This window comes from Pseudopipra pipra, chromosome 3, assembly GCF_036250125.1.
Source record: "Pseudopipra pipra isolate bDixPip1 chromosome 3, bDixPip1.hap1, whole genome shotgun sequence".
NCBI classification, from domain to species: Eukaryota; Metazoa; Chordata; class Aves; order Passeriformes; family Pipridae; genus Pseudopipra; species Pseudopipra pipra.
Genome location: NC_087551.1, coordinates 90413484 through 90438478, shown reverse-complemented (window position 1 = coordinate 90438478; position 24995 = coordinate 90413484). Strand labels below are relative to the sequence as shown.

The 24995-nt window shown below is 39.7% G+C and overlaps 2 protein-coding genes across 25 annotated transcripts in view; one reads left to right on the top strand and one right to left on the bottom strand.

Annotated features, from left to right (window-relative positions):
* The window catches only part of KHDRBS2 (KH RNA binding domain containing, signal transduction associated 2), a 735331-nt gene extending 718520 nt beyond the window's left edge, over nt 1-16811 (bottom strand). For 9 of the 23 annotated variants that reach the window (XR_010429434.1, XR_010429428.1, XR_010429436.1 and 6 more), the window contains exon 1: nt 16481-16810. Coding sequence is in view for 4 of the 23 variants with exons in the window: in XM_064650303.1 (XP_064506373.1) it covers nt 16481-16571 (91 nt within the window). In the remaining 19 variants the exon portion in view is untranslated. Of the gene's footprint in view, nt 1-16480 lie in introns of all 23 variants that reach the window. The other 14 variants (XR_010429443.1, XR_010429441.1, XR_010429438.1 and 11 more) reach the window with 6 other exon arrangements.
* Nucleotides 16812-16840: 29 nt separating this feature from the next.
* LOC135411997 (uncharacterized) lies at nt 16841-21288 on the top strand. 2 transcript variants are annotated; one of them, XR_010429452.1, is made up of 3 exons: nt 16841-18287; nt 19260-19397; nt 20690-21288. XR_010429452.1 is itself a non-coding variant. In XM_064650309.1 (2 exons), exon 1 carries the CDS (start codon nt 17601-17603, stop codon nt 18243-18245), a length of 645 nt encoding a protein of 214 aa, XP_064506379.1. In that variant the 5' UTR covers nt 16841-17600; the 3' UTR covers nt 18246-18287; nt 19260-19636. The 2 variants fall into 2 exon arrangements, 1 of the variants encoding a protein (XP_064506379.1); XM_064650309.1 differs by lacking the exon at nt 20690-21288 and having other exon boundaries at nt 19260-19636.
* Nucleotides 21289-24995: the final 3707 nt, after the last annotated feature.

The following is a 24995-nucleotide window of genomic DNA, read 5'->3' as shown; positions in this document are numbered from 1 at the left end:
AAAGTTTCTCTCCAGTGTTAGGATAAACTGTTGAGAAGGGGTGGGGAGAAGTCTAAAAAATTGGATTTTAGATTTCTAATGTGGCTCAAACTGTCACAACATTACACTAAAATACACATTAACAACTCCCCTGCTTCTTGACCTTACTGAAACCCTATTTTTGTCCCTAGACTTTACTGCTGCTACTATCTTTTGTAGACTTTTTTTGACCGTAAAGAGCCATATGAGGATCCCTCCTCTCCTATTCCTCAACTTTCCCACCTGTTCTCTTTTTCTCCTGCAATTTATTTCAGCTATATGCTGTCTTACTTCCTTCATGCTTGTACTCTTACACTAGCTTCCACTTCAATTATTTCAAGCTTAATTCTCTAGCTTGTCTCCTATCTCTCTTACGTTGTCTCCTCTATTATCCCAACCTGTAGTAGTTGTTTAATGATTATTATCGACCCCCTACTGCCATTCTGCATCTTTGACTACCACTCAAGGGGTTTGAGGTTTTGTAGATTTTTTTAAAATAGTGTTTATTCACACAATTCAATTCACATGGACTTACTTGCTCTTCAGAGCATTCATTCAGCTAAGCTCTGGTGCCTTGGAAACATTCTGGTTTTCTCTGCTCTAAAATTTCTGTTTCCTAAAAAAGAAACCGATAATATCCAGCCCAGCATTCTCCCTTCTTTTCCTACTGTCCTGCTAATACATTATCAGTTTTCTTTGCTGCAACCCTGTAAAATTAATAACTTGAATACATCAGTGTTTATTTAACTGGAAAAAAACCCCAGGATGCTAGTTTTAAAAGTGCATTTGCTAAGTATGCAGGTTGTTACTGTACCTTTGCTTAATTTTCTAAGGTTTTAAAATTATTACCTCATCTCTGAAAATATAAGCATGAAGAATGATGAAAGAGTGATCAAGATACATGTTTTACAACAATGTGTATGATATTTGTTGATGTCAAAATACCATGTGTGGGTGCACAAACGATATTAATAAAGTCAGAAGTGGGCAGAAGCAGCTTGTAATTTAAGAAAAAAAGAAATGTCTAGAAAAACATGACAGTATTGTTGCAAGAGGTACATTAAGAATGACTGGATTATTTTGCAATACAAAGAACAGTACACTCTAGATCCTGTTGTGAGGGCAGGAAGGCCTTCCTATCCAGACCAGGATGCACTGGTTATTGGATGGTACACTTGCAGAGATAATCAAGAACAACTTCCAAATATATTAACTGAAAGAAAAGACGTAGAAATTATGGTTTCAATACTAAATTGGAAAAGACCAAAGGTTACCAAAGCAAACAGACCTATTACAGATGGCAATGGAAAACATGTTCATGGATATGTCTACAGGGAAGAGCTCAACTGAACTGAAACTTTGAATGAACAGGGAATATGAACAGTAGCATTTGGGTACAAGACATCTCCAGGATAGAATTCAAAGCTTGCTGGTGGCATTTACAGGCAACTGTGTTTTGCAGTGACCAGTTTCCTGACAAACAACAAGTGATAAAAACATTCATATGTACTACCACACCATATTCACATAGCACCTCACACCTGCCTCCAAGAGCTTGTAATCCAAGTGAGACAACAGCATCACATGATATAGGAAAAGCACAAGAATTACAAAAAAGAACAATAAAAAATGCGTAAATATTAACTAAGAACTTTCAGGGGCAAGATCCTCACTAAAAGGTGGAAGAGACTGAGTAACTTATTCTCTACATGTACATACACAGTAAGTAGTAGATACTAAGACTCTTTTTCCCCTCTGCCCACTATACAGTTTACGTAACAGGCTTCCATACATCCAGTTTCCGGGAAGAAATCACTAGAGGACTTTTGTACCCAACAGGACCATTCAGTGAGGAACCATTAGACAGATAGCACCCAGAAAAGATGGTTAGTGGACACGGGTTATTCAACCACTTCAAATGAAGCAGTACCAATAACCGAAGATGTATTTCAACCTCTAAAGAAAACTTTTGTTCACTAGCACTAATTATTCCTCAAACATGTCTTCCCAAATTTTCTCAAAAAGGCACATGCTGCATCACTATCTGATATTCATTCAATTTACGAAGAGCATAAGGTTATTTCTAGAGTTCCACGCAGAAACAATAGACTTAAACATGAGTTATGATTCAATTCAAGCACATAAGAACAATCTTAAACATTAACTTTAAACTCTGAACTGAACATCAATACCTATGTTTTCTAAAGTTTGGTTTGCTTGTAAAGTTGTACAAAACAGCTGAAAGATATCCCTTTGGGAATGAACCCAAATGGATATCAAAGACTTGACTTTTTTCCCCCCTGCAATTGTCAGGTATTTTTCTTAAAGTGATAGCAATAATGTTATGATAACTGGGATTAGCTGGCACCTGAAAACTATTTTTTAAAGGTCTCCAATAAATTGTTGCTGTAAAACGGTACTATTTTTCTTTCAGAATAACTCTTACTCACAGTAAGATCATTATCTTGGCAGTACTGAGACTTGCCTCTGGACCAAACATCCTTTCCTGGTCTCTGCACCTCAGGCTATAAACATTTAAATCATGAGAGATGGGGACGTTTTAGAATTCAGAGGTCAGGAGCTTATAATGGCCTTTACACTACTCAGCATTCAAATGAGGGTCTTTTGTCAGCCACATGAAAAAGCACCTGATGGAATACTGTAGGCAACAGAGATGCTTCATGATTATGAGACAGTTTTACCTTAATTCACTCACTTTGTCAGTGGAAAGAAATGGATAGTGAACTGCTGTCTGGACTGAAAGCTTCCAGGACAAACACAGGGTAACACTGAAATTTGTAATGGTTTAAGTTATATCCTCCAATAATGAATTAATGAACAAAGCTAGTGTTAAAAAAAGTAACCAAACTTCATGTCTTGGCAAGTGATCAGCTCAAAAACAAGTCTTTAGTCTTTCAAAATCTCATTCATTCATGGCTAGGCTTTACGAATGAAGATTTGGGAAGGGCTCTACCCACATTTGTTGCAAGCGCGTTGGTGGCTAAAAAGGCCAATACGAGATAGACATGTCCAATTGCAAAAGGCACAGCAGAAAGACTCCTTAGGAGATATATTCTGCAAGGCACGATTCTTTCTGCATTGTCTTTTCTCCTTGAGAGTGATCCTGCGTGCTTTCTCAAAAGCATCAGCAGCATTTTCAAAATCTAAAATCGCTTTAATATCACTGGTAGCATGATGCACAAACTGTAGCTGAAGGCAGAAGCAGTATAATGCAGATACTCTCAGTAGTTTTGGAGTTGAGAACTTGCTTTTACTAAGCAGTATTGTCTTACTTAGCAAAAATATGTAAGTGATAAATCATAATAGAAAAATATTTAATTTTCCAATGTAGGGACACAATAACACTACTAATACTATATTTGTTAAGCTTTGGGAAAAGTTTAGATGTTGCTGTCCTTTGTCTCTACCTGTTGACAGAAACCCAAGAAGACACCTGTGCAATAGAATCAGGAGTATTTTTAGAGTTCATTAAAAAAAATATGTCATTTTCAATCGAGTAGCAAAAAGAAGAAACTTGCCCAAAATACCTCATTTATTTCCTCTCATTCACACCATATATATTTTCTACCCAAATCCCAATACTCAGTGGCATATTCCTCTGTGAAACATTTATGTTTGAGCTCAGAAAAGTAACAAAATACTCTCAAAGCAAAAATCCACAACATTCAAGTGTGGTTCAATTATTTTCCCTGACAAACTGTATTGTGGACAAGCAAAGTAAAATATGCCACTTAAAAAGTACAGATTAGATTTACCTACTGTCATTCCGATTTTAAAAAGACCAAACACTTCTATTAAATACAGCAATGTGATAAACAGAAAACAGTTAAAATATTCAAATTCAAACAGAAAACTAGCTTTAGCATAGCAGGAAATCACTTTTAATGATGTGACTGAAATTTAGCATTTTACTCTACATTACCTTTTTTCTTTAAAAATTTAGTACTGTAAAATTTATTCCCAGCATATGGGCAGCCTGAACAGAATCCCCCCCCACCAAAGCTGCTGGCTAAGAAAAGAGTTAATTGGTACAGAAATTTAGCATGTATCAGCCATTTAACTCTGGAGTCTGGACTTAGTTTTTGGCACAGTCTTTCTTCATGCACAAACCCCACATATGCACCTAAAATGTCCAGTGGTAACCTTCTTCCTTACTGCACTGGAGTGACATCTGACAAATCTGACACAACAGACACTCAACTAGGTTTTCACTGACTTTCCTCCTCAGGAATTTTAGAGGCATATTTTAGAAAAGGTTAATTTTTTCCCTATTAATTTTACCAGAAAGCTTCAGATTTTCCTATCTGTGCCTTCTGTTCTGAGCTAAGCAACATCTGAACTCATTATTTTTATTTGACATTTATTATCTTCTTAAATACTGTCATACTTAATTACACCACTCCTAGACCCTGATAGAACTCAGTGCTTTCTATAGTGCAAGAAGAATATCAAACAATTTTGAAGTAGGTTTCTTACCATAAAATATCAGTGAGGTAATAGCCCCCAAAACCCATCTTCAGAAGCTCCTGACATTTTTAATAGTTTTCATTTAAGCCAAGCAAAGGAAAGAAAACATGAAGCTTCTAATTTCTAAATTCCTGTTATATTTTTCTACTGTGCTTAAAAGAAGATTGACAATGTAGAGCAAGGTAAACATTTCCTAAGGATGAAGAACACTTTTTTCAAAAGTATGAGGACTAACCATCATAGGGTAAGAGAGAAACTGAAATTCAAATCTAGGGAAAGATACTCAGAAGAAAATAAATAAAAAACAAACAACTGTTTGAAGACTTAATATTAGGTATCAATGAAACAGCTTGAATTTGGTACGTGAACAAATCCTAACTTGAGATTGTAGCTACAAGAAGGTGCTCTATAAAGAAGCCAAACCTCCTACTGGAGGAGTTTGGAAGTTAAAGATCATGGAACTCTCCTTTAGATAAACTACACAAAACCCCAAGGATTTGGAACATTCCTGGACAGAGTTGGAGAGTTGGTTTAAGACTGAAGAAACAAATGCAGGATGTTCTGCAGAAAAATTAACACAGTAAATTGAACAGAGATCACTGTAAGAAAGAGACAGGAACTAAGCCGTGTGCCCTACAAGACAAATGGAAAGGTACCAAGGTGCCTCGGGATAGTGAACAGTGTAACAAAATCCCACCTCATCCAGATATCGGAAGCAGCCAATGATGACTACTCCTGTCCAAAGTACATAATAAACAACTCTAAAAACAGAGTAATGAGAAATTTCCATTTTCTAAGTATTCTAGAATAAATATGACCAAAATGGCCTCATGACATATTGGAGAGTACTGAAGCAGCCCATCTGCAACAGTTTAAGAGCCAACAGCTTCTGTATTTTGGGTGTAATGAAAACAAAGTGTTACTATACGTAAACAGAATTCAATAGGAGAGACAAATATCAAACTAGATAGTGTTGTCATCTGAGCTAAAAGTGACCATAAATCAATCTGGAAAGATCTGGCAGTTACAATTCCTCAGAATTTCAGGAAAAAAAGAGTTAAGCAAAAATCAAGCTTAAGCTGTAAGACTTTATGGTTGGGGTTTTTTTCTAGATGATTGTTCTCTCTTTCCTAAAACAACCTAATGAGAAGATATGATGCATAATACAGTCCTGCATATCAATTTTATTAGCTTATTAATCTGCTGTCTCTGACATAAGATGTTCTGTAGTAATCCATAGTTCCGTGCTTTTGTTTAAGTGACATATAGGGAAGTATGGCTTAAGATGGATCTCAAATAGTCAGTAACCCCAACTTAAAAAAAGTGAAAAAATAATCTTAAAGTATGCATCTTAAAAAGGTTCTGCAGTTTGATTCTGATTCACTGTTAAGGAATGGTACAAATCATGAAGAAACTGTCAGCAATTTCAACAAAAATCTGAAAACTCACACTACCAGAAACTAATTCAGGAAACTATCCCAAGGATATTGCATTTATATAAGGAAAGAAAAGTGACCAAACACGACAATCTGACTCGGAATGCAAGATGTAGTAAATATTTCAGTTAAGTCAAACTGGTGATTCTATCCTGAAGTAATTCTACCTGATATAAATCAAAACCTAAGTTCACAGCTCCTACCACTAGTACATTGCAAAGTTTGCAGGCTCAATTATGTAAAGAAAGAAGGAAACTCTAAAACGTCAATCTGTTCAATCTTATAATACTACCATTTAAAATAAAAAGCATAATTAAACTGTTAACTGGATAACCATAATATTCCAAAAGGACTGCAAATATCTCAAGGGCAGGCAATATCTCAGATGCTGTTTAGTATAAAATTGGGAGAATCTCTGCAAAACAGATTGTTGTGTTTAATTACTGCATAATTTAATACATATATAGGTATGGCAGATACGTATAGCGTATCTCTGAACACATGAAATACAACAGTTTCAAAATTATCTCATTCTTAACAGAAGGTTTTCAGAAAGAGTTGAATTTTATTTTAATTTTTCTTAAATGACCAAACAGCATTTTCAAATGCTTACTAGCCCCTACTTTTATCTATCTATTCTAATTGAATAAAATTTAACTAAAAGCTTCCAGAAGTCCTTATTACATGTTCAATATCTTGTGCTTTCATCAGTTTCTCAGAGCTAAAATAACAGAATCTTTTTCACCTGTTAAATTGATATTTTCTTCACTTAATTATCACATCTTCTTCTCTATACCCTTTTGTGTACCACTACTCTCTTTTCTACTTCCTTTACAATCTTCCCATTATTTTTTTGTCGTTTTTCCACCTTTCCTCCCTTTTCCCCACTCTTGCATTTCTCCATCCTACTTTTTCATTATTTAAAAAACAAACAAAAAAACTTTAAAGGCTGTGAAAAGGGACAAGTTGAATTCTCAAGAACCAGAAAGTTCCAGCCAAAAGTTGATATTAGCTTCTAATTATTTTCTATTTATCTCCAAATTAGGACATTTTAGTGTTTGGATGGATGCAGAATCACATTAAGTTCCTGCTTGTGTCTAAACAAAAGCTGCTCCATTTCCACTTTCTGATGAAGACATCTCCTTCTACTTCCACCACAAGAAGCACTTGGATAGCTGACAGCACAAACATTCCTTATTACAAAAAATCATTGCATCAAAATATTTCAAGCAAAAAACTTAGTCCTCCCTTCTCCCTTGCATCTGACATATTATTTCAGATTATTCATATACTTTGGAGCAGCAAGAGTATTTTCATGCTGAATAGATAGTTTGTGTGTTCTAACAAGCTAGTACTGTATGAACACCTTTTTGTCATGCACAACTCAGCATAAACTATTGTATATCCAGGTTACCGCGCAGTTTAATCTTCTGGAAAAAGAAGAGTAACGAAATAGGTAACATGAGCACCCGTTTTTCCACTTTCCCTGCTGACCTAGGATCCCTTTGCTTTACTCATCCCCACTGATGAGTAAACCATCCTTTACAGGGGCTTTTGCACACCCTGATCTGTTGGTGTTTACACTAAAACATTTGAAGCAAGCAAAGAACAACCACTACAGTAACAGCAGCAACAGCATCTGGAAGATCTCTAACAAATCAAATAGAATAAATTACAGGGCATTCTGCAATAGTATATTTACAAAGATAGAATGATCTTGTTAAATAGGAGTGTGTAGGATCAGGAAAAAGAGTCCATGCAATATAAGAACTGAGTGTGGTGGATTACCTGCCAATGGCTTTTGAGCATAACAATAAACTGATACAAGTCCTATATTTACCTGGATCTATGAGTATGAGGAGGGTGTTATTTCAGATTTAACAATGGGCTAAATCCCACTATTTTGCATACAAGTATTAGTGAAATAACTTGAAATATATATATCTGTGTGAAAGCTAATCTATTAGATAGCTCTACAGTCCTATGGAAACACCAGGATAATAAGCATCATTTACCAAAATTAACTTGCCATTTTCCTACTGAATGGAAAGACAGGGAGGAGAAACGTCTCTTGGAATTCTGCATTTTATCAGTTTTTCACTTACCTTGCAAACATCAACAGAAGACACAGCAAGTCACTTAAGTTTGGTGCTTTCAGCAGAACTGGAGAAAAATCAGTTTTAGCTGGAAACAGCAGAGTCAGGGAGCCAGCTTCATAGCTGCAGCAAATCAGCATAGTCCTAAGTATTTAGGAAGAACAAAGTTTCACTCTTTTCCCAGCTAGAGCTCACCCAGACAACACCAAAAAGTTCTTTTCGGAATCTCAAAAAAGACAAAATACAAGAAACAAGTTTGCTTAGAAAAATCAGCAATATGAGCCTACATTACCAGAAATATGAAAAATAAAATTTACACTTAAGAGATAAGTTAACTCAATTTTTCAATACTGAAAAGCTATTTTAACACATACACACCAAGTCCCTGATTTCATGGCAAATTCCCTAACTTCAAGCATTGGAAAGAGAGCTTTGAAACACACATTTGAATCCTAGGGAACATTAAACTTGGGGAATATGCCAAATGGGGATTTGTTTTCTTTTTCCAGTGCTCACACATCTTAGGAAAATCATTTTTCCTCAATTTGCAGTGCTGCTCTTTGGAAGTTGACTGTTTATGAGCCAGGGGCCTTGATCCCTACTTTTGCTTTTGCTGAAGACAAACCTGTCTTCGCCAGTTAGCACATCTAAACTGCTTCTACTATAAAACAAGTAGAATTTCTTTTGCAAATTCAAAAGAGAGTTAAAAGGAGGAATGCAGATTTTATTAAAACTTTTACAGATTAGCATGAAGTATTACTTTTTCCAAGTCACATCAATTGCCAGAATTCAAAGTACTTCATGAATCAAAAGATTTTGAAGTTTACATCTTTCATTGTAACCCCTACAATAAGAATTAGATGTTACAGTATTTGATGAACACTTCAGCAGGTGCAGAGAAATTCTAAATCAGCAGTGACCTGCCCTGTCCCTTTCAGTCTTTGCATCATGCTAACCCAAGAACAATAAACAGGCATGCCCAGTGCAAGTAGAGCATTTGAAGTTTTTAAGATGTCTTTGGTTATATCACATATGATATATGTAACCATTTATGTGGCTATTTATGACCATCAAAACTTTGTATCATCTTAATTAAATGTGGACGATCTTCAATACTACCACATTAGCATTATTATAAGTTTCACTTGATATTTTTTTTCAGTATTTAAACTAAAAAATTCCCTTCCAACAACAAAAGTTGTGAAATTAGAAACAGGCATAACATTGCAGGAGGGGTTTGGAGGTTTTTAATCTGCTGAAAGTCTTAGATAATTCTTCTTCATAGTTTTTATTAGTTCTGACCCTTTTTACAATAAGGAAATAGCTGTACTCATTTCCAGCAGGATTCTAATCAAAATGTGACAGGATTTACAGAGGACTGTAATAACCAGGATTATTTTTGTCTGCAAATTTAAAAATAATAATTTCATATTAAAAGTAATAATAATAATATGCATTTCTTATGAAACTCTTTTCACTTAGAGATCTCAAAGATTAGAATGAAATTCAACATTAGTCTACATCTTACAGATGGGAGTTTTAGAATGTATTCATTGCAGGTATACAGTACAGGAAAGAAACAAGTCAAAATTCCATATTCTACGCACCTCAGATCTTTACACAAGTATTAAGGTTTTTCATTTCTCTGGTCAGACTGCACAGTCCTTATTTGTTTATACAGCCAAAGACTAAACTGCAGCATCAGTAAAGTTCCATACTTTACACACTTCATTTTAAAAATTGTCTGCTTCCTTGCTTATTCTGATACAGCACACTGATGCCCATCCAAGGACCAAAAAATGCAAGGTGAACAAAAGATGAATGCATACCTTCACCCTGCTTAACAGGAACCATCTGCAAAATAGCTTTTGCTTTTTTCTAGCATGTTTGCTTTCTTTACACCTCAAATTCTTGATGAAAACACTTTTCCTATTTCTTATTCTTAAAATATTTTAAAGAACAATATATATTCTGAGATCAGCTTGTGAGGACACTGACTTTTCCTTCACATTCAGCACTCTGTTGGAGAGAAGAGATTTAAACTGAAACAGCTAAAAACTGCTTGTTTTTGAAAAGGCACTCTTACCCTGAAGTGCCACATAACTGCAGCAACCCTGCCGATCAAAAAAACAACTGCTTCATATAAGCAGAATGTTTAACCTACGGTACAGCTGCAAGGCACAGAGAGGCGTGATGTATTCCTATTTTAATAAAACTTGTGAGAGGAACTACCAAACAGCAGCTACATTTATGCCTTCTAAAATAAGACCCAACACATCTTGCACTTTGAGCTTGAAACCCACATCCTCACATGTCATGGAGGAACTGTTCCACTCTCATGAGACTACTTTGGTGGGTTAGGCAGATGTTCAGCCTTTATTAAGAGACTCATTCACTGGTCGCTACTGATCCTATCAGATTTTAAAGACTACTAAATAGCCCAGCATGCTCCAGCAAATCTGCCTGTCAGTATATATTGTCTGCATACTGCCTACAGGAGAAAAGCATGCATCCAATGAACACGAATTTGATACATCTGTTGGGCCAGACAAGCCCTTTCCCAGAAGGTGTCCGGATATAAAGCTCTATTTTGGCATGTGGAGCCCAATCATGCCACCTCCTGGCTAGGAATGGCCACTCTATTCTACACATTACAGAGGTGATCAGTGCTTGGGAAGTTAACAGTTGTCTGGAATTTTCTACTCAGTTGTCCAGGTATTCTGCCTTTTCCTGGTACTGACTGCAAATATTATCAATTTTAAAAATTCTTGAGTTTAAAAATATCTACTTAGAAGCACGAAGGAAGAGAGATGGACAGTTACAGCAGGTGCTCCCTGAATGAATACACCAAGGAGACCTTATATGACATAAATTTACTGAAAGAATTCCCAAGACAAACCAAAAATTTTCTTCTCCTTCCAAGGAAAACATTCATGTTGCCAGAAAACAGCACACTTTGTTGATGAGCCTCTGGCCATCCAGATAAGCCTCAGCAAATGTCTTTGACCTTCCCTTAAAGAGTTGGTACTAAATTCTGCTATTTGCACTGAATTGCACCTTAACCAGCTCCATTGATTCAAGCACTATTTAAAGAACGAAGCACCTTTTTTTTTAGACAAGGGTATCAGAATCTAACCTTCACTTACTGCACTTATATTGCTATCTCTTTGAAAAACAATTTACTGTTTTTCAAAGTACATGTTTTCTAAGATCACAGATCAAATGGTCCTAAGCTACTTCAGATGTCTGAAAGGCAGTTTTATTATTTTTATTTTTTTAAATCACATCTATCATTTGTTATTTCTCTCCTCTTAACCAAGCCTGCATTTTATGACTAAAAAGTTGGGGGCAATATAAACACAATGGTTGCTTTGTTACTCTCATTCTAATATTTTATAGTATTTTTGTTTTCCCTAAATCCAGTTATCACTTGGGATTTATCTGCATTACATTCTGCAAGACAAAAGCACTTCCTCGAGCTACGAACACATAATATGTTGTCACATCATGACAAAAAAAAATCATCTTTAAAAAAAAATACAAAAAGCAAAATGCAGTCAGTTCTAACACCTGCAGTATATTCTATCAGTTTTCATGATTACAAGTCTATTGGCTATATCAGTCAATATATCATATTTGTATTACAATGACTGCCTGATAGCCCACTAATAGCAACAGAAATATTCCCATTAACTGTACTGAGCTTTGAACCAAGTCTGGAACTGCTAGCACATCACTACTTTATAGAAATCATAAGTACCTTTTATTCATCTAGAGTTTGCACTTTTTATTGAAAAGGTTCCAACTGATCAATATATAAATCTAGTTTCTAATGAAATCAAGATATCCAAAATACACATTCTGAATATTATGGTGTTTTCTGAGTCAATCTACCAGTTATTTACACTGCATTTCTTGAGACAGCAAAGCAAACTATGATTAATACCAACTATTTTATAAACACAGATTTCGTCTCACCTGATGTAAACATCAGGGAAAAAAGAAACAATAAGCAGAAAAGGGACTGTTCATAGATTAATATTAATGTCTGTACTTACATAAACATTTCGGATTAATCTTATTTTAATCCAAAGGCTTGTTTAGACAAGTAAATTAATAAATTTGTAAGCATATTTTCACAGGTAGTTTTCAATGAAAAATTTGATAAAAATTAAAAAGTATCAGAGGCCTGATTTTAGCAGGTCATAGGCTTGAACAACAGCCTTTCACATTTAGGGTTAAGGATATGATTACCATATACTATATTTCCAAGACAAATAATTTTCATACGGCAACCTTATTATTATCCCAAGTTTTTAACAGAAACACACACTCATGAACTAAATCTGCCTTCCTATATGAAAAGCAAATGAGTCTCCAATAGTCCAAAGAAATCCAAAACCCACACAAAGCAAATATATTAGTTGAAATCCTGAATATAAGACAAAATTAATTTGCATCAACAGTTTTATACTAGCTGGAACAACTATTGCAGGTTTGCATGAAAGACTGTACTAATGCTCACTGAGTGCAAAGGCTAATCTTTTGAATAATTATGTCCCGTCCTACAAGGAGCTTTATGATGCTGAGCTATATGAGTCTAATTTACACAACTTGGAGGTTTAACAAACTCATTCTGTGCCATGTGGAATAATCTAGAGACTTAACTCAAGATTAAAATTAAAGGCCCAATTCTCAATGCCTTCAGAATGCCAACCGAAATTCTGAGGTCAATTGTACTGTCATTATAGAGAGAAATTAGCTACCTCATTACCCAAGTAATGCTGATATTTCCATGGGGAGAGATGCTCTTACTTTGGTCAGCTCTTTCCAACAGGTCTTTTTCCTTTACGTTTATATTACAAAACACTTAGCTGGCTTTAATAATACAAGATATTCCAAAGCCACACAAATATAAACACATATGTATATAATTTGCTTGTACACAAAAGTATATAGACAATTACCTGGCACTTCAGCTTATTAAATATAATGCTGATATAAACCAAATTTTGAACTACCGAACAGTTCCAGTTCGTTGTAGCTTTCTGTGTCATCCACACCTTCACAGCTACAGTCACATACTTATTTTTATATTCATAATCACAGATATCATACACAAAACAATAAATATTTACATACGTGCAAAAGTAACAGACAGAAGCAGGAAGCAGCACCAGAACAGAGGCACCTGCAGTTCTCCCTGGAGGAGAACTCTCTAGAGTGTGCTGCAGTATAAGCACAAGTGGGGTACAAAAGGCACTGCTCAAGAACATGCTCTTCACTTCTAACATTTTCTATCTGACCAAGCATCAGGATAACTCCTGAATAGAAACAGTACAATCTTACCTAAGAAAATAACTACTGGTAATCAATTTACAATAAAATAATTTAAAACTTTCCATGAGACATTGGGACTCTTCCACATCTTATAACCGTTTGGTATCCAAAATAGTTCACTTGATAGAGAAAACCCCTTTCCAACAAATGGAGACTTGTCTATTATTTAGAGCTCAACTAAAGAGGTCTTTTGTTGTCCTTACTGACTGGACTATATTATCAGAATAAGTATGTTCATTTTGCTAAAGTTTGAAAAAACTTATACAGACTGAGGCAAATATCACCAACCCCTCACAATTCACAAGTTCTTCTAATAGATGACTTATAACCGACTTTTCTAATAGTGCAATAATCATGTAGGATCTATTTCTATATGAAACAGATAATGACCCAGGGGGAAATAAAGTATCTTCTAATTAAGGCACTCGATTAGTCATTTGGACACAGGGTTCACAGTCACAATCCACCACATATTCCCTCAGTGATTTTTCAAGAAATTGTTTTATGCCTTCTTTTTTTATATTTAAGCAGCAGTAGTACCTTTTTCCTCACGTTTCTTTGTGTTGTTTGCTAAGTATGCAAATTCTCTACCACAGTAAATGTCCCTTTTCCGTGGGTTTTACCACACCCAGGTAAGGACTAAAGTAAATCAGTCCTTAAGGATGACTTCTATTCATCCCTCAGTGGTGAGGGGTAAATAGCTACTAATTCGAGTATTCCTCCGACATACATCAACCTGCAGGACACACACCTACATATTAAAATCATAAGTAATTTCTGGGTTTTAATATAGGTTAAGTAAACACAAACAAAAAAGCCCAAATCAAACAAACAAAATCAAACAAACAAAAAATTATTGGGGAAAAAAGGCGGGGAGGGAGTTTTTTACCTTTACAAGTAAATCCACTGTGGCAAATCAAAACCATTTTTCTGGAATGCTTATCATTTGTGTGTCCTTCTGCAGTTTCACACAGCAGCATGTCTCTCCTCAACCTCAGGTTCTAGCAACCGACATGAAACGACACAGCACTTTCAGAGTGAATGCTTGAGGCTCTGGACTCTGAAGCAAAATCTTCATATCTACATTTACGCATTTTATACAAAATGTACTGGCAATCAAAAAAGCTTAGGACACCATAAAAATAACACCTGGCTGCTATCGTTGTGGACGTAGCTGATCGCACACACCACGTTCTAAACAACAGAAATCCAGAGTGTGGAAACACTGCTTCATCGTGGATATAACCTAGAAATCCACTATTACAGACATCCTTGCACCACAATCCCACGTTCTTCTGGCACCCAAATAAAAATTCTGCCTATTCTATACATTTCTCTTCTATTTACACCCAGCAGCAACCAGTGCATTAAGTCTTGTTTCCTTAAGTAGTTACACTCTTACCTTGCTGAGTGTTTAAACAGTCATCGTATGTTAGACTCTAAAATAAATCTCTAGAAAGCTTGACAGATGGTGTTTTGAAGGATAATGCCAGGTACCTGGCGTGAATCTGACATTAGCATTCTCTCAGGCAACTCACCTTCATCTTTTAAAAAAAATCCAATTAAATATACATAGTCCTAGTTATGGTAAGAAGGAATGAGAAAACTATTAATTTATTCAATCACACATTTGCCCAAAATACAATTTCCGCATGAACTTGACACCTAGAAACACCTATTTTATTCTCCTTTTTGTACTTTACTTGGCATGCTTTCGGTTTTGTCCTTCCTGCATTTTCCTCCTTTCCCAGGCACACATGCACACTCTCAGTGGATACTTCCCCCCTCTGGGAAAAGATCGAACTGCAAGGTGCAAAAAATACATTCCTCTAAGAAATAAGGACTTTGTTTACCGTATGATTATTAGAAAAACAGCTGTAAAAAGCAGCATGGCTGCCTCTTCAGCAGCAAGGCAGCTATGACGAAAGGGTACTAAATGTATCAGTATTCATGCTGAATTTCCAAGCTATCAAACAGGGGCACTCTAACAAAACCTGGACTCAGTATCTTCATTCAGAATCAATAGAACGTACATTAAGGAAAGACAATATAAAAACTGCTGACAGACAAAGACACTTACTGCTAGCACAGTAAGTTTGAATTAGTTATGATTTTCCTTAAATCATAAGAGAACTTGGGAAATTATTTACTGCCTCTGAATGTGAGTTTGTTTCAATGTGTGACTTTTTTAAGAGCACGACCACACATTTCTTTTCCTTAGTCTCATTTAAGAGCTTGATAGGTTGCTTTATGCATCATTCTTTACTACTTCTTCAACATTCGATTCCAAATTTAACAGGGATTTTAAAAATAACTATTATGAAGCTCAGAAGAAAAACATGCATAAAGGGAACTTACTGAATTACACTTCTGCAAAAGTTGAAATTCTGTACCACAAGGCCTGCACTCAATCACTGTACTGAGCAGTTATTAAAAGACTAAATGATAAACTTTTTGAAGAACCTCCAGCTGAACTAGTCCAACTAAAGCAAGGAAAGCTGAGCGAATTACACGGAATAACAAAATATTACGACCAGCATATTCTGATCACCTTACGGAACCCAGAGAAAAATCATCACGCCCTGGATGAAACAGTATCGTGAAATTGATAAGCCACATCCAATCAACGCCTGACATCGCGCAGTCAACTAAAACAGCGATGCATTAACAGCATAACAGTATTACCATATAGACCTTATTACTTCAGATCGGAAAACAGGACATAACGAGTTTAATGAGACGCCAGCATCTGTCTTTGTGCAAGTGAACCCGGGCGCCGGGGGAGCGCTTCCCGCACAGGCGAACTGGCCGCGGCAGAGCCGCCGCACGGCGAGCGAGCCCCGGCGGCGGGGCGGGAGGGGAGCGGGTCACACGGGGCCGCTGCCGCCGGAGCTCCGCCGGACGGTCCCTGGCCGCGGGGTCCGGGGCGGCTCCGAGCTCTCCGTCCTCCGCCGCCCCTCGCCCACGCGCGGCCGGGTCCCCCCGCGGGCGGCTCGGGATGCGCCGCCGCCGCCGCCCGCCCGCCCGCAGACCCCAGTTCGCCCCGCGGCGCCCGGAGCCAGAGGAGCGTCCCGGCTGGGGGAGCGCGGCGCGGAGCCTCACCGTCTTCCAGGAGGCGCATGGCATGAACAAAGCAGGGATCCAGGCTGTCCTTCTCGGCCATCAGCTGGGGCAGGTACTTGTCCTGCTCCATGCCCGCGGGCACGCCGGGCGGGCTGCGCGGAGTGTCCGCTCGCCGCTCCGCGCCCTCGGCCGCCGCTTGCCGGTGGCCGCCCCGCGGCCGCCCCGCAGGTGCCGCCGCCCCTCCCGCGGCGCGCGCTGCCCCCGGCCCCGCCTCCGCCTTCCCCTCGCGCCGTGCTGCGGGGCGGGCACGTGCGCGGGTCGCAGCGCGCCGATGCTCGCGCTCGTTGGCGCTGCCTCTGCCCCCGCCCCCCCCTCCTCCCACCACTGAGCGACCCTCGGCCACCGGCCGCCTTAAGTAAGGAGGCGGGGCCAGCCGGTCCGCGCCCGCGCCGCTCCCATTGGTGGCTGCGCCTCCCGGCGGGAGACTCACAACGTCATTGGCTGTCGCCAGGCGGGAGGCGCGCGGCCGGCGGGGGCGGGGCGGGCGCGCGTGAAGAATCGAGAGCTTGTGTGTGTGTGTGTGTGTGTGTGTGTGTGTGTGTGTGTGTGTGTGTCTGTGTCTGTGTGTGTCTGTGTGTCTGTGTGTCTGTGTGTCTGTGTGTGTGTGTGTGTGTGCCTGTGTGTGTGCCTGTGTGTGTGCCTGTGTGTGTGCCTGTGTGTGCGTGTGTGTGTGCGTGTGTGTCTGTGTGTGTGTCTGTGTCTGTGTGTCTGTGTCTGTGTGTCTGTGTCTGTGTGTCTGTGTGTCTGTGTCTGTGTGTCTGTGTGTCTGTGTGTGTGTGTCTGTGTGTGTGTCTGTGTGTGTGTCTGTGTGTGTGTCTGTGTGTGTGTCTGTCTGTCTGTGTCTGTCTGTCTGTGTCTGTGTGTCTGTGTGTCTGTGTGTGTGTCTGTCTGTCTGTCTGTCTGTCTGTCTGTGTCTCTGTCTCTGTGTGTCTCTGTCTCTGTGTGTCTCTGTGTCTGTGCGTCTGTGTGTGTGTCTGTGTGTGTGTCTGTGTGTCTGTGTGCTCGCGCGTACATGACAGTGCGTGTGTGAGCGGGGTGTGGGGGACAGGCTGTGCTGCAGTGCCTGGTGTGAGTGTGGGTGTCGCGAACATCCCCGAGAATGCGCACGTGGGTTTGTGCCCCAGTGCCTCTGTGTCCGCGCGTCTCAGCGCGCCGGTGTCTCTGCGTGGGCCCTGGGCCCGTTCAAGCCAGTTCTCCCCGTCGGTGCACGCCCGACAGCCGCCCGTGCATGTGTGTCCGTGTCCCTGTCCGCACGCGTGGCCGCCGCTCTGTGCCCGCCGTGACCCCCCGGCTGCCTGTGCGCGGCTGTCCCGCCCACCTCCCCGCCCCGCACCGCCCGCCGGGCGCTGTCCGTGGTGGTGAAGCCGCGGAGGCGGCAGCGCTGCCCGGCCCTTCCCGGCGCTGCTCGCTTCCCTCCGTCCCCCGCTTCCCCGCGCAGCCAGCGGTGCCCGCCCCGTGGCTCGCTGGGATGCGGGAGCTGCCCCGCTCAAGCGGTGCCGCATCGACGGCGGTGCCCGCGGCGGAGCTGCCAAACAGCGACTCCCGTGAGGATGTGATCGGAGCATCAGCCATCGGGCACCGCTGCTTACACGGCGCGCCGAAAATGTCTGCCCGCGGGTGCTGTGCACAGCGAGAGGGAGCGCAGGAGGGGCCTGGCGGTCCTGAGGGGAAGGGGCGATCTCTGCCGAGGAATGCTACGCTGCACCTTCAGGAGCAGCTCTCTGCAGCTCCCACGGCCCCCTGACAGAACTAAAGCTATTATGCAATTGAAGTGTCTACAGCTGGGGTAAATAAAATTGATTTTAATTAGAATTTAGTTTTAAGTATACATTTAGTAGAGGTTATACTTATCCAGGATTTCCACCCAACAGACAATTCAGTAACGTGTTTTGATTTTAGAGAGTAAACAAAAGATGTCCAACTCACCTTAAGCCCTTAAAATTCTGTTTGTGGGACCTCAAGAGCAAACAGTCTGTGTGCAAAACACAGCATTTTGTGCTCAATCCCTATGTGAAATTCTTAGTATGTACCACTAAGAATACTAACTTTGTATTTATTCTAATAAAACAGTTGTTGCAATAATACATTTGTAAATGGCCTACTACTGTTTATCTCAAGATTCTTTTGTTGTGGTGTTTGGATTTTGTTTGTTTGTTTGTTTATGGTTTTGTTTTGGTTGTGGGGGATTAGCAGAGAAGGAAGGAAGGAAGGAGGAAGATAAAAATCAAGGCAAAAACTCTGTAATGGCATCCACAGGGTTTTGAATGCATTGTACAGCCATTACATAAAAACTTAGTCTGTGATGTTTTCAAAATCCTAAAATATATGTAGGCAACATTTAGGCAATTTCCACTCAGCATGCAGGTAATTGAGGGACTGCATGTGTTTACAAAAATATGTGGAGAATGTCAGTGACCGATGTGTTATTCTATAGTATTTCCAGAAATGAGGAATAAAACATCTGAGAACCAACTTCCCTGCTGAAAAGGAGTAAGGACAGGAAAACGGTTGATTTCAGCAAACTTTGGAAACACTGAAGAAGCAGAGAAGACTGATAGCAGAATTGAAATGTTTAATTGTCAATCAGCTTTTACTACAAATTATTTATGGGGATAAAGGGAAAACATAAGTCCTCCTTTAAAAAAAAACAAAACAACAAACAAATAAAACAAAGGGAAACATAGAACTAAGATAGTTTATTAATAATTTACCCTGATTCAATTTACCGCATGAATAGTTTTTCTTTCCCATTTAACAGCGTAGCGAAAAATGGTGCTGTTTGCAATGCAGCTCAGGAGATCACCTATGTCATCAGACTGTACTTCTGCATCTCTCTTTATCAGAATAATTCAGGCTGGTGCCCCTCGCTTCAAGAAGAGAGAAGACTGGTGATGAGGTGTGTTCTCTTAAAGCACCTTCAAAATGAATCTAAGCTGTCCCTACTCAGAAGCAATCCTGGTCTGGTAGCTATACATGGTCATGTATATGGAAAATCAGTTTTGGGGGCTTTCCATCTGAGGTTCTAGAAGAATAGTGTTACTTTAGTCTGTTTAATTGTACTTAACCTACTTAGATCACAGGAAACTTTGATTTAAACACCTTTATGTTTATTAAACTGTGGGAAGTGCTACAGTCATTAAATTTTTTTCTGGTCAAAGGAGTAGACAGCAGGTTTGCTTGCACATCTTTCCAACAGGTAACAAAGTAGACAGAAACAAGTTTCCAGTAAGTTCATTTTTCAAAAGTTATAATATTAAATTGACTTTCAGTCAATTATATTAATATATTAAATTGACTTTCAGTGATACTTAGATTGCAAAGCCATTGAGATAACTTTTCTGAATTTTATCTTATACCTCATTAATAATAAAAAGGAGGCATTAAAATCTGTCAGACAGGAAATATAGATCTCTAATGACATCAAGCACGACTCCATTGCTAGTTGGAGATGAATTTTTTTCCTAGCTACTAAAAACCAAAGACACATTTTACAACTCTTTAGATTGAAGTGTCAAGCCAATTACAGTTTATCTGTACTATATGTTATTGCTAAGTCTGATACAAAAGTGGATCACAGCATACTAGATTATAGCTCATTCAAAGATAGAACAGGTAACAATCATTATGTATTTTTGAGAGAACATCTAAATGCATATATATTTTCATATAGCACTGAAGTCAAAAGGCAGTGGAGGCAAAAAATTGCAGGAAAGCCTCCAAACTTTGCAAATGCTTGTTCAAAAAATATTAAATCTTTTGAGAATAGGCAGTAGAATGAATCGCCATTGTAAGTACAAAAACAGGCAATTACCATTCTAGCACATATTGATAAAGTTGACATGATAATTTAAATGTGTAGTTATCTATATGTGTATGACTGCACCTAGGACTTCACACACCAAAAATCAGATTAGTCAAGAGTTTTCAATTTGCTTTCAAATTTCTTTACTGTTTGACTTGCTTTAGCTGTGGGTAAGGGTTATCTGCACTGACTGCAGATGAGCATTTAAAAAAAATAGAGACTTTCTCCTGTCATCTAAGTAACCATCTCTTTCCCTGAAAGTAGAATTATAATTGACAATATAAGGAATAAAGAAGCAGCAATACATGTGCAAGAAAGAGGGAATGACCCCACCTCCTTTACTTCAATTTATTTAATTTTTTTCTTGGGATATTCTCTGTACCCAGCCTCCATCTGTTGTCTGTATGCTGGCGTGTGGATACCAGTCCTTGGACCTTGTGGCTTCATGGTTTGATTACGGGATACCTTAACATGTACAGGCCATCAATGTGAAGCTCGTTTCCACGTAGCAACACTGGGATGATGTACTGGGCTATGGCCGAGGTAGGTCCAACTGGAACTGGCTATGCCCTTTCCTTGTAGAGGCCAGCCCTGCAGCCCCGCAACTGCCAACAGCTTGCCATGCAATCCAGAAAAGAACTGTGCATCAGCAAGTACACAAGTCACTGTAGATCATCTTCAGACTACCCCAGGCACAGCAAAAGACTCAACTGTATGGTCCAATACACAGATAGTTGATCTGTGCGGTAAGTCTCTTATTTCAGCAGTTTTAGATTCTCCACTCATATGACTGAATAAACACTGATTTTCTTAAATATCATACAAATCATATAAATCAGCTTCAGTTAAAAATATATCCATAGATACTTATTTTTTTTCAAGACATTAAATAGTTTCATATGCTCGGTGAGCCTAGGACTCCAGAAGAGTTCAGTGTGAGTTCCTGGTGTACAATGAATATTAGCTTATGCCATAACTTGGTTTATGACACTCACATTTCAAATTTTTAGTTCATCAAAACACACAAAAAATAAAATTACGTATATTACAGCTCTATTTCATGTTATCATTCTGGAGATGTTGTAAATAAATAACTGAAAATGCGATTCGGGAAATGCCATGGAACATAGCATATCTTCACTGAGGGATCTCCTTTTTCACTAATTTGGGATAATTTGAAACAAAATAATGAAGTATAAAATAGCAACTGAACATAGAAAAAAAACCAAATAGGACTGAACAACAAAGAATAAAATTCAGTCTAGAATGCCTTTTCTTCCCTGTGATACTAACAAAACTGACAGAGAAGGTGAGACTCTATGACATAACTATAATTTTCTTCTCTCCACATGGAGGTAAACACCAGATCTTGTATTTTGCTTGCCCATGTTTGAAGTTGTACCTCTGCTGTTCCTTCTGACCTTTATATTACATCTTATCCATTGCAGGTAGCCCAAACATTTTCATAAAAATCTGCTCCATGATCGTAGCACAGTCTCCACTTCACCTGTTTTCTCTAACCCTACTGCAATCAGTAAGTCAGAATTTCCCTTTCAACCTCATCTCCAAGATTTAGATCTGTTCCTCTTCATATAAAACCTCCATTGGCTAACTAATTTTCCTCTTCACATGATGCAAAATAATTCCTTTTGTACCTTTCTTTTACTTTTTCCCTTTCTACTTATTATTTCCACCATCCTTTCCGAGTATGGAAGTCTTCCTTTAATACAAATTTCTCCCTTGAAGGATAACAACAACAATAAGAAGAACTAATGGACAAGCTGAGGTACAAAGAAGGTGGTAATGTGGTTTACAATAATTGAGTTACAGTTTCCAAACTCCTGGGACTCTTCCTTGAGATAAGTCTTCAATTCATAGTTAAAGACCAATTATTCAGCAGAGCAAATTAGAGAAGTCTCACCTAGATTTAGGCATGTAAAAATTACATGTCTAAGTCTAGTCCAGTCACCACAGACACCCTTTACAGTCAGGAGGCTGAAATAGGCTCTTGCAGCAGTTTATTCATCCGACCTGCAAGTACCTATCTTTGGGTGAGATGAGTCATTCTATGCAAAATATGTTTTCTCTCCACTGGATATAAAGTCAGTAACTAGATTAGATGTAAGCATCTATCTTGTACATGACAACATTCGTAGAAATGAATTCCAGCAGATTTCAGTAGTGTATGACAATAAAAAGTCCTGAGGAGTTTGTCATTATATAATAGATGATGGAACAGAAAAATAAGTCTTTCAAAAAGTGCACGTGATTTACATGACAAAATGTATTCTACTTCACGCATAGAGAGGTAGAAAGACAGACCATGCTGAAAATAAAATGACAGAATTTATTTGAGAAAAAAAGATGAGAGATGCATACATATAGTTTATTAAAGATGTAAGTAAATGTACAAATGCGCAAAAAATATTATACCCAAATGAGAATAAAATTGTTTAGAGGATGCAAACAATATAAACTAGAACTAAGGAGATTATACTACACATAGGAAAATTTATATTGAATGTAACAATCTACTTTTACTATATCATTTAGAAAGTGAACTTTCATCAGATGTAGAATGCAAAGAAAGGAAAGCTTGTAAGCATGGATACAAGGAAGCTTGTAATAGAATCATAGAATCATAGAATCAACCAGGTTGGAAAAGACCTCCAAGATCATCAAGTCCAACCCGCTGTGCTTACTAGGCCAGGGCACCAAGTGCTGCATCCAGTCTCGTCTTAAAAACCTCCAGGAACGGTGAATCCACCACCTCCCAGTCTGATTACTCTCTCTGTAAAAATTTCTTCCTAATATCCAACCTAAACCTCCCCTGACACAGCTTAAGACCATATCTTCTTGTCCTACTACTGATTGCCTGGGAGAAGAGACAAGAGACCAACGCCAACCTGGCTACAGCCTCCTTTCAGAGAGTTGTTGAGAGTGATGAGGTCTCCCCTGAGCCTCCTCTTCTCCAGGCTGAACAACCCCAGCTCCCTCAGCCTCTCCTCATAGGACTTGTGCTCGAGTCCCTTCCCCAGCCTCATTGCTCTTCTCTGGACCTGCTCCAGCACCTCAGTATCCTTCCTCAGTCCCCTTTCCTGAACTGAGGGGCCCAGATGAGTATAGGGGAAGAATCACTTCCCTGGTCCTGCTGGCCACGCTGTTCCTGATCCAGGCCAGGATGCCATTGGCCTCTTGGCCACCTGGGCACACTGCTGGCTCATGTTCAGCTTCCTGTCAAGCCAAACTCCCAGGTCCCTTTCTGCCTGGCTGCTCTCCAGCCACTCTGTGCCCAGCCTGTAGGGCTGCATGGGGTTGTTGTGGCCAAAGTGGAGGACCCAGCACTTGGCCTTGTTGAATCTCATCCCATTGGAATCAGACCACCTCTCCAGCTTGTCCAGGTCCCTCTGCAGAGCCTTCCTGCCTTCCAGCTGATAGAAACTCCCTCCTAGCTTGGTGTCATCTGCAAATTTGCTAATGGTACACCCAATCCCCTCATCCAGATCATCAATAAAGATATTAAACAGAACTGGGCTGATGCCAATTTTATGCTCCAAAAGGCACAGACGGAGAAACTGCTCAGAGACAAGGGTTTTAGTCTTTAAGCAGCGAGGTATTTATTTAAGGCAATGTTGGAGAGCAGCCAGCTCGTGCTGGACAAACTGCTCTGCCTTTTCAGTGAAAAGACAGGATTATATACCATTTTTACAGGTGATTTCGACATTTTCATATACATATTCATATAATTGCAACATCTAGTTATAATATTCATAATAGGCGGAGTCTGGGCAGAGCCTGGGGTGGAGTTGTCTTTTTGAGGTGATGTTTGGTGGTCGTTCCTGTTTCTTCAGCCTCAGGGGGTCGCATTTTTACTCTTCTTCCTCAGCTGAACTTTTCAACTTTCTTGGTTTTTGCTGACTCCATGGTGAATTTTGCAAGACTTTTGGACTCCAGCCCCTAGTTCGCCCCTTATCTTACTTATGTTAGGTGTGTGAGCATTCTTCTAGTGTACGGTACCACCTAATCTTTAAGCTCTGGCAGTACACCCTAGCTAAGTATTGGCAAATTCTTTGTGCTCTCACTTATACCTATATTCTGAATTTAACTCTCCCCTTGCTTTCTAGGCCTTGTCTGGCTTCAGGGCCCAACACTGATCCCTGGGGGACACCACTAGTGACCGGCTGCCAACTGGATGCAGCCCCGTTCACCACCACTCTCTGGGCCCAGCCCTCCAGCCAGTTCCTGACCCAGCACAGGGTGCCCCTGTCCAAGCCGTGGGCTGCCAGCTTTTTCAGGAGATTGCTATGGGAGACGGTGTCAAAGGCTTTGCTGAAGTCCAGATAGACCACATCCACAGCCTTCCCCTCATCCACCAGGCAGGTCACCTGATCATAAAAGGAGATCAGGTTGGTCATATAGGACCTACCCTTCCTAAAGCCGTGCTGACTGGGTCTGATCCCTTGTCCATCCCGTAGGTGCTGTGTGATTGCACTTAGGATGATCTGCTCCATAACCTTACCAGGCACTGAGGTCAGGCTGACAGGCCTGTAGTTTCCTGGGTCCTCCTTGCAGCCCCTTTTTGTGGATTGGCATGACATTCACCAACTTCCAATCATCTGGGACCTCCCCAGTGAGGCAGAACTGTTGGTAGATGATGAAGAGCAGCTTGGCGAGCTCTTCTGCCAGCTCCCT

Excerpts from the sequence above, each read along its gene's own strand:
- LOC135411997 (XM_064650309.1), top strand. The coding sequence starts at position 17,601 with ATGCGCACGTGGGTTTGTGCCCCAGTGCCTCTGTGTCCGCGCGTCTCA.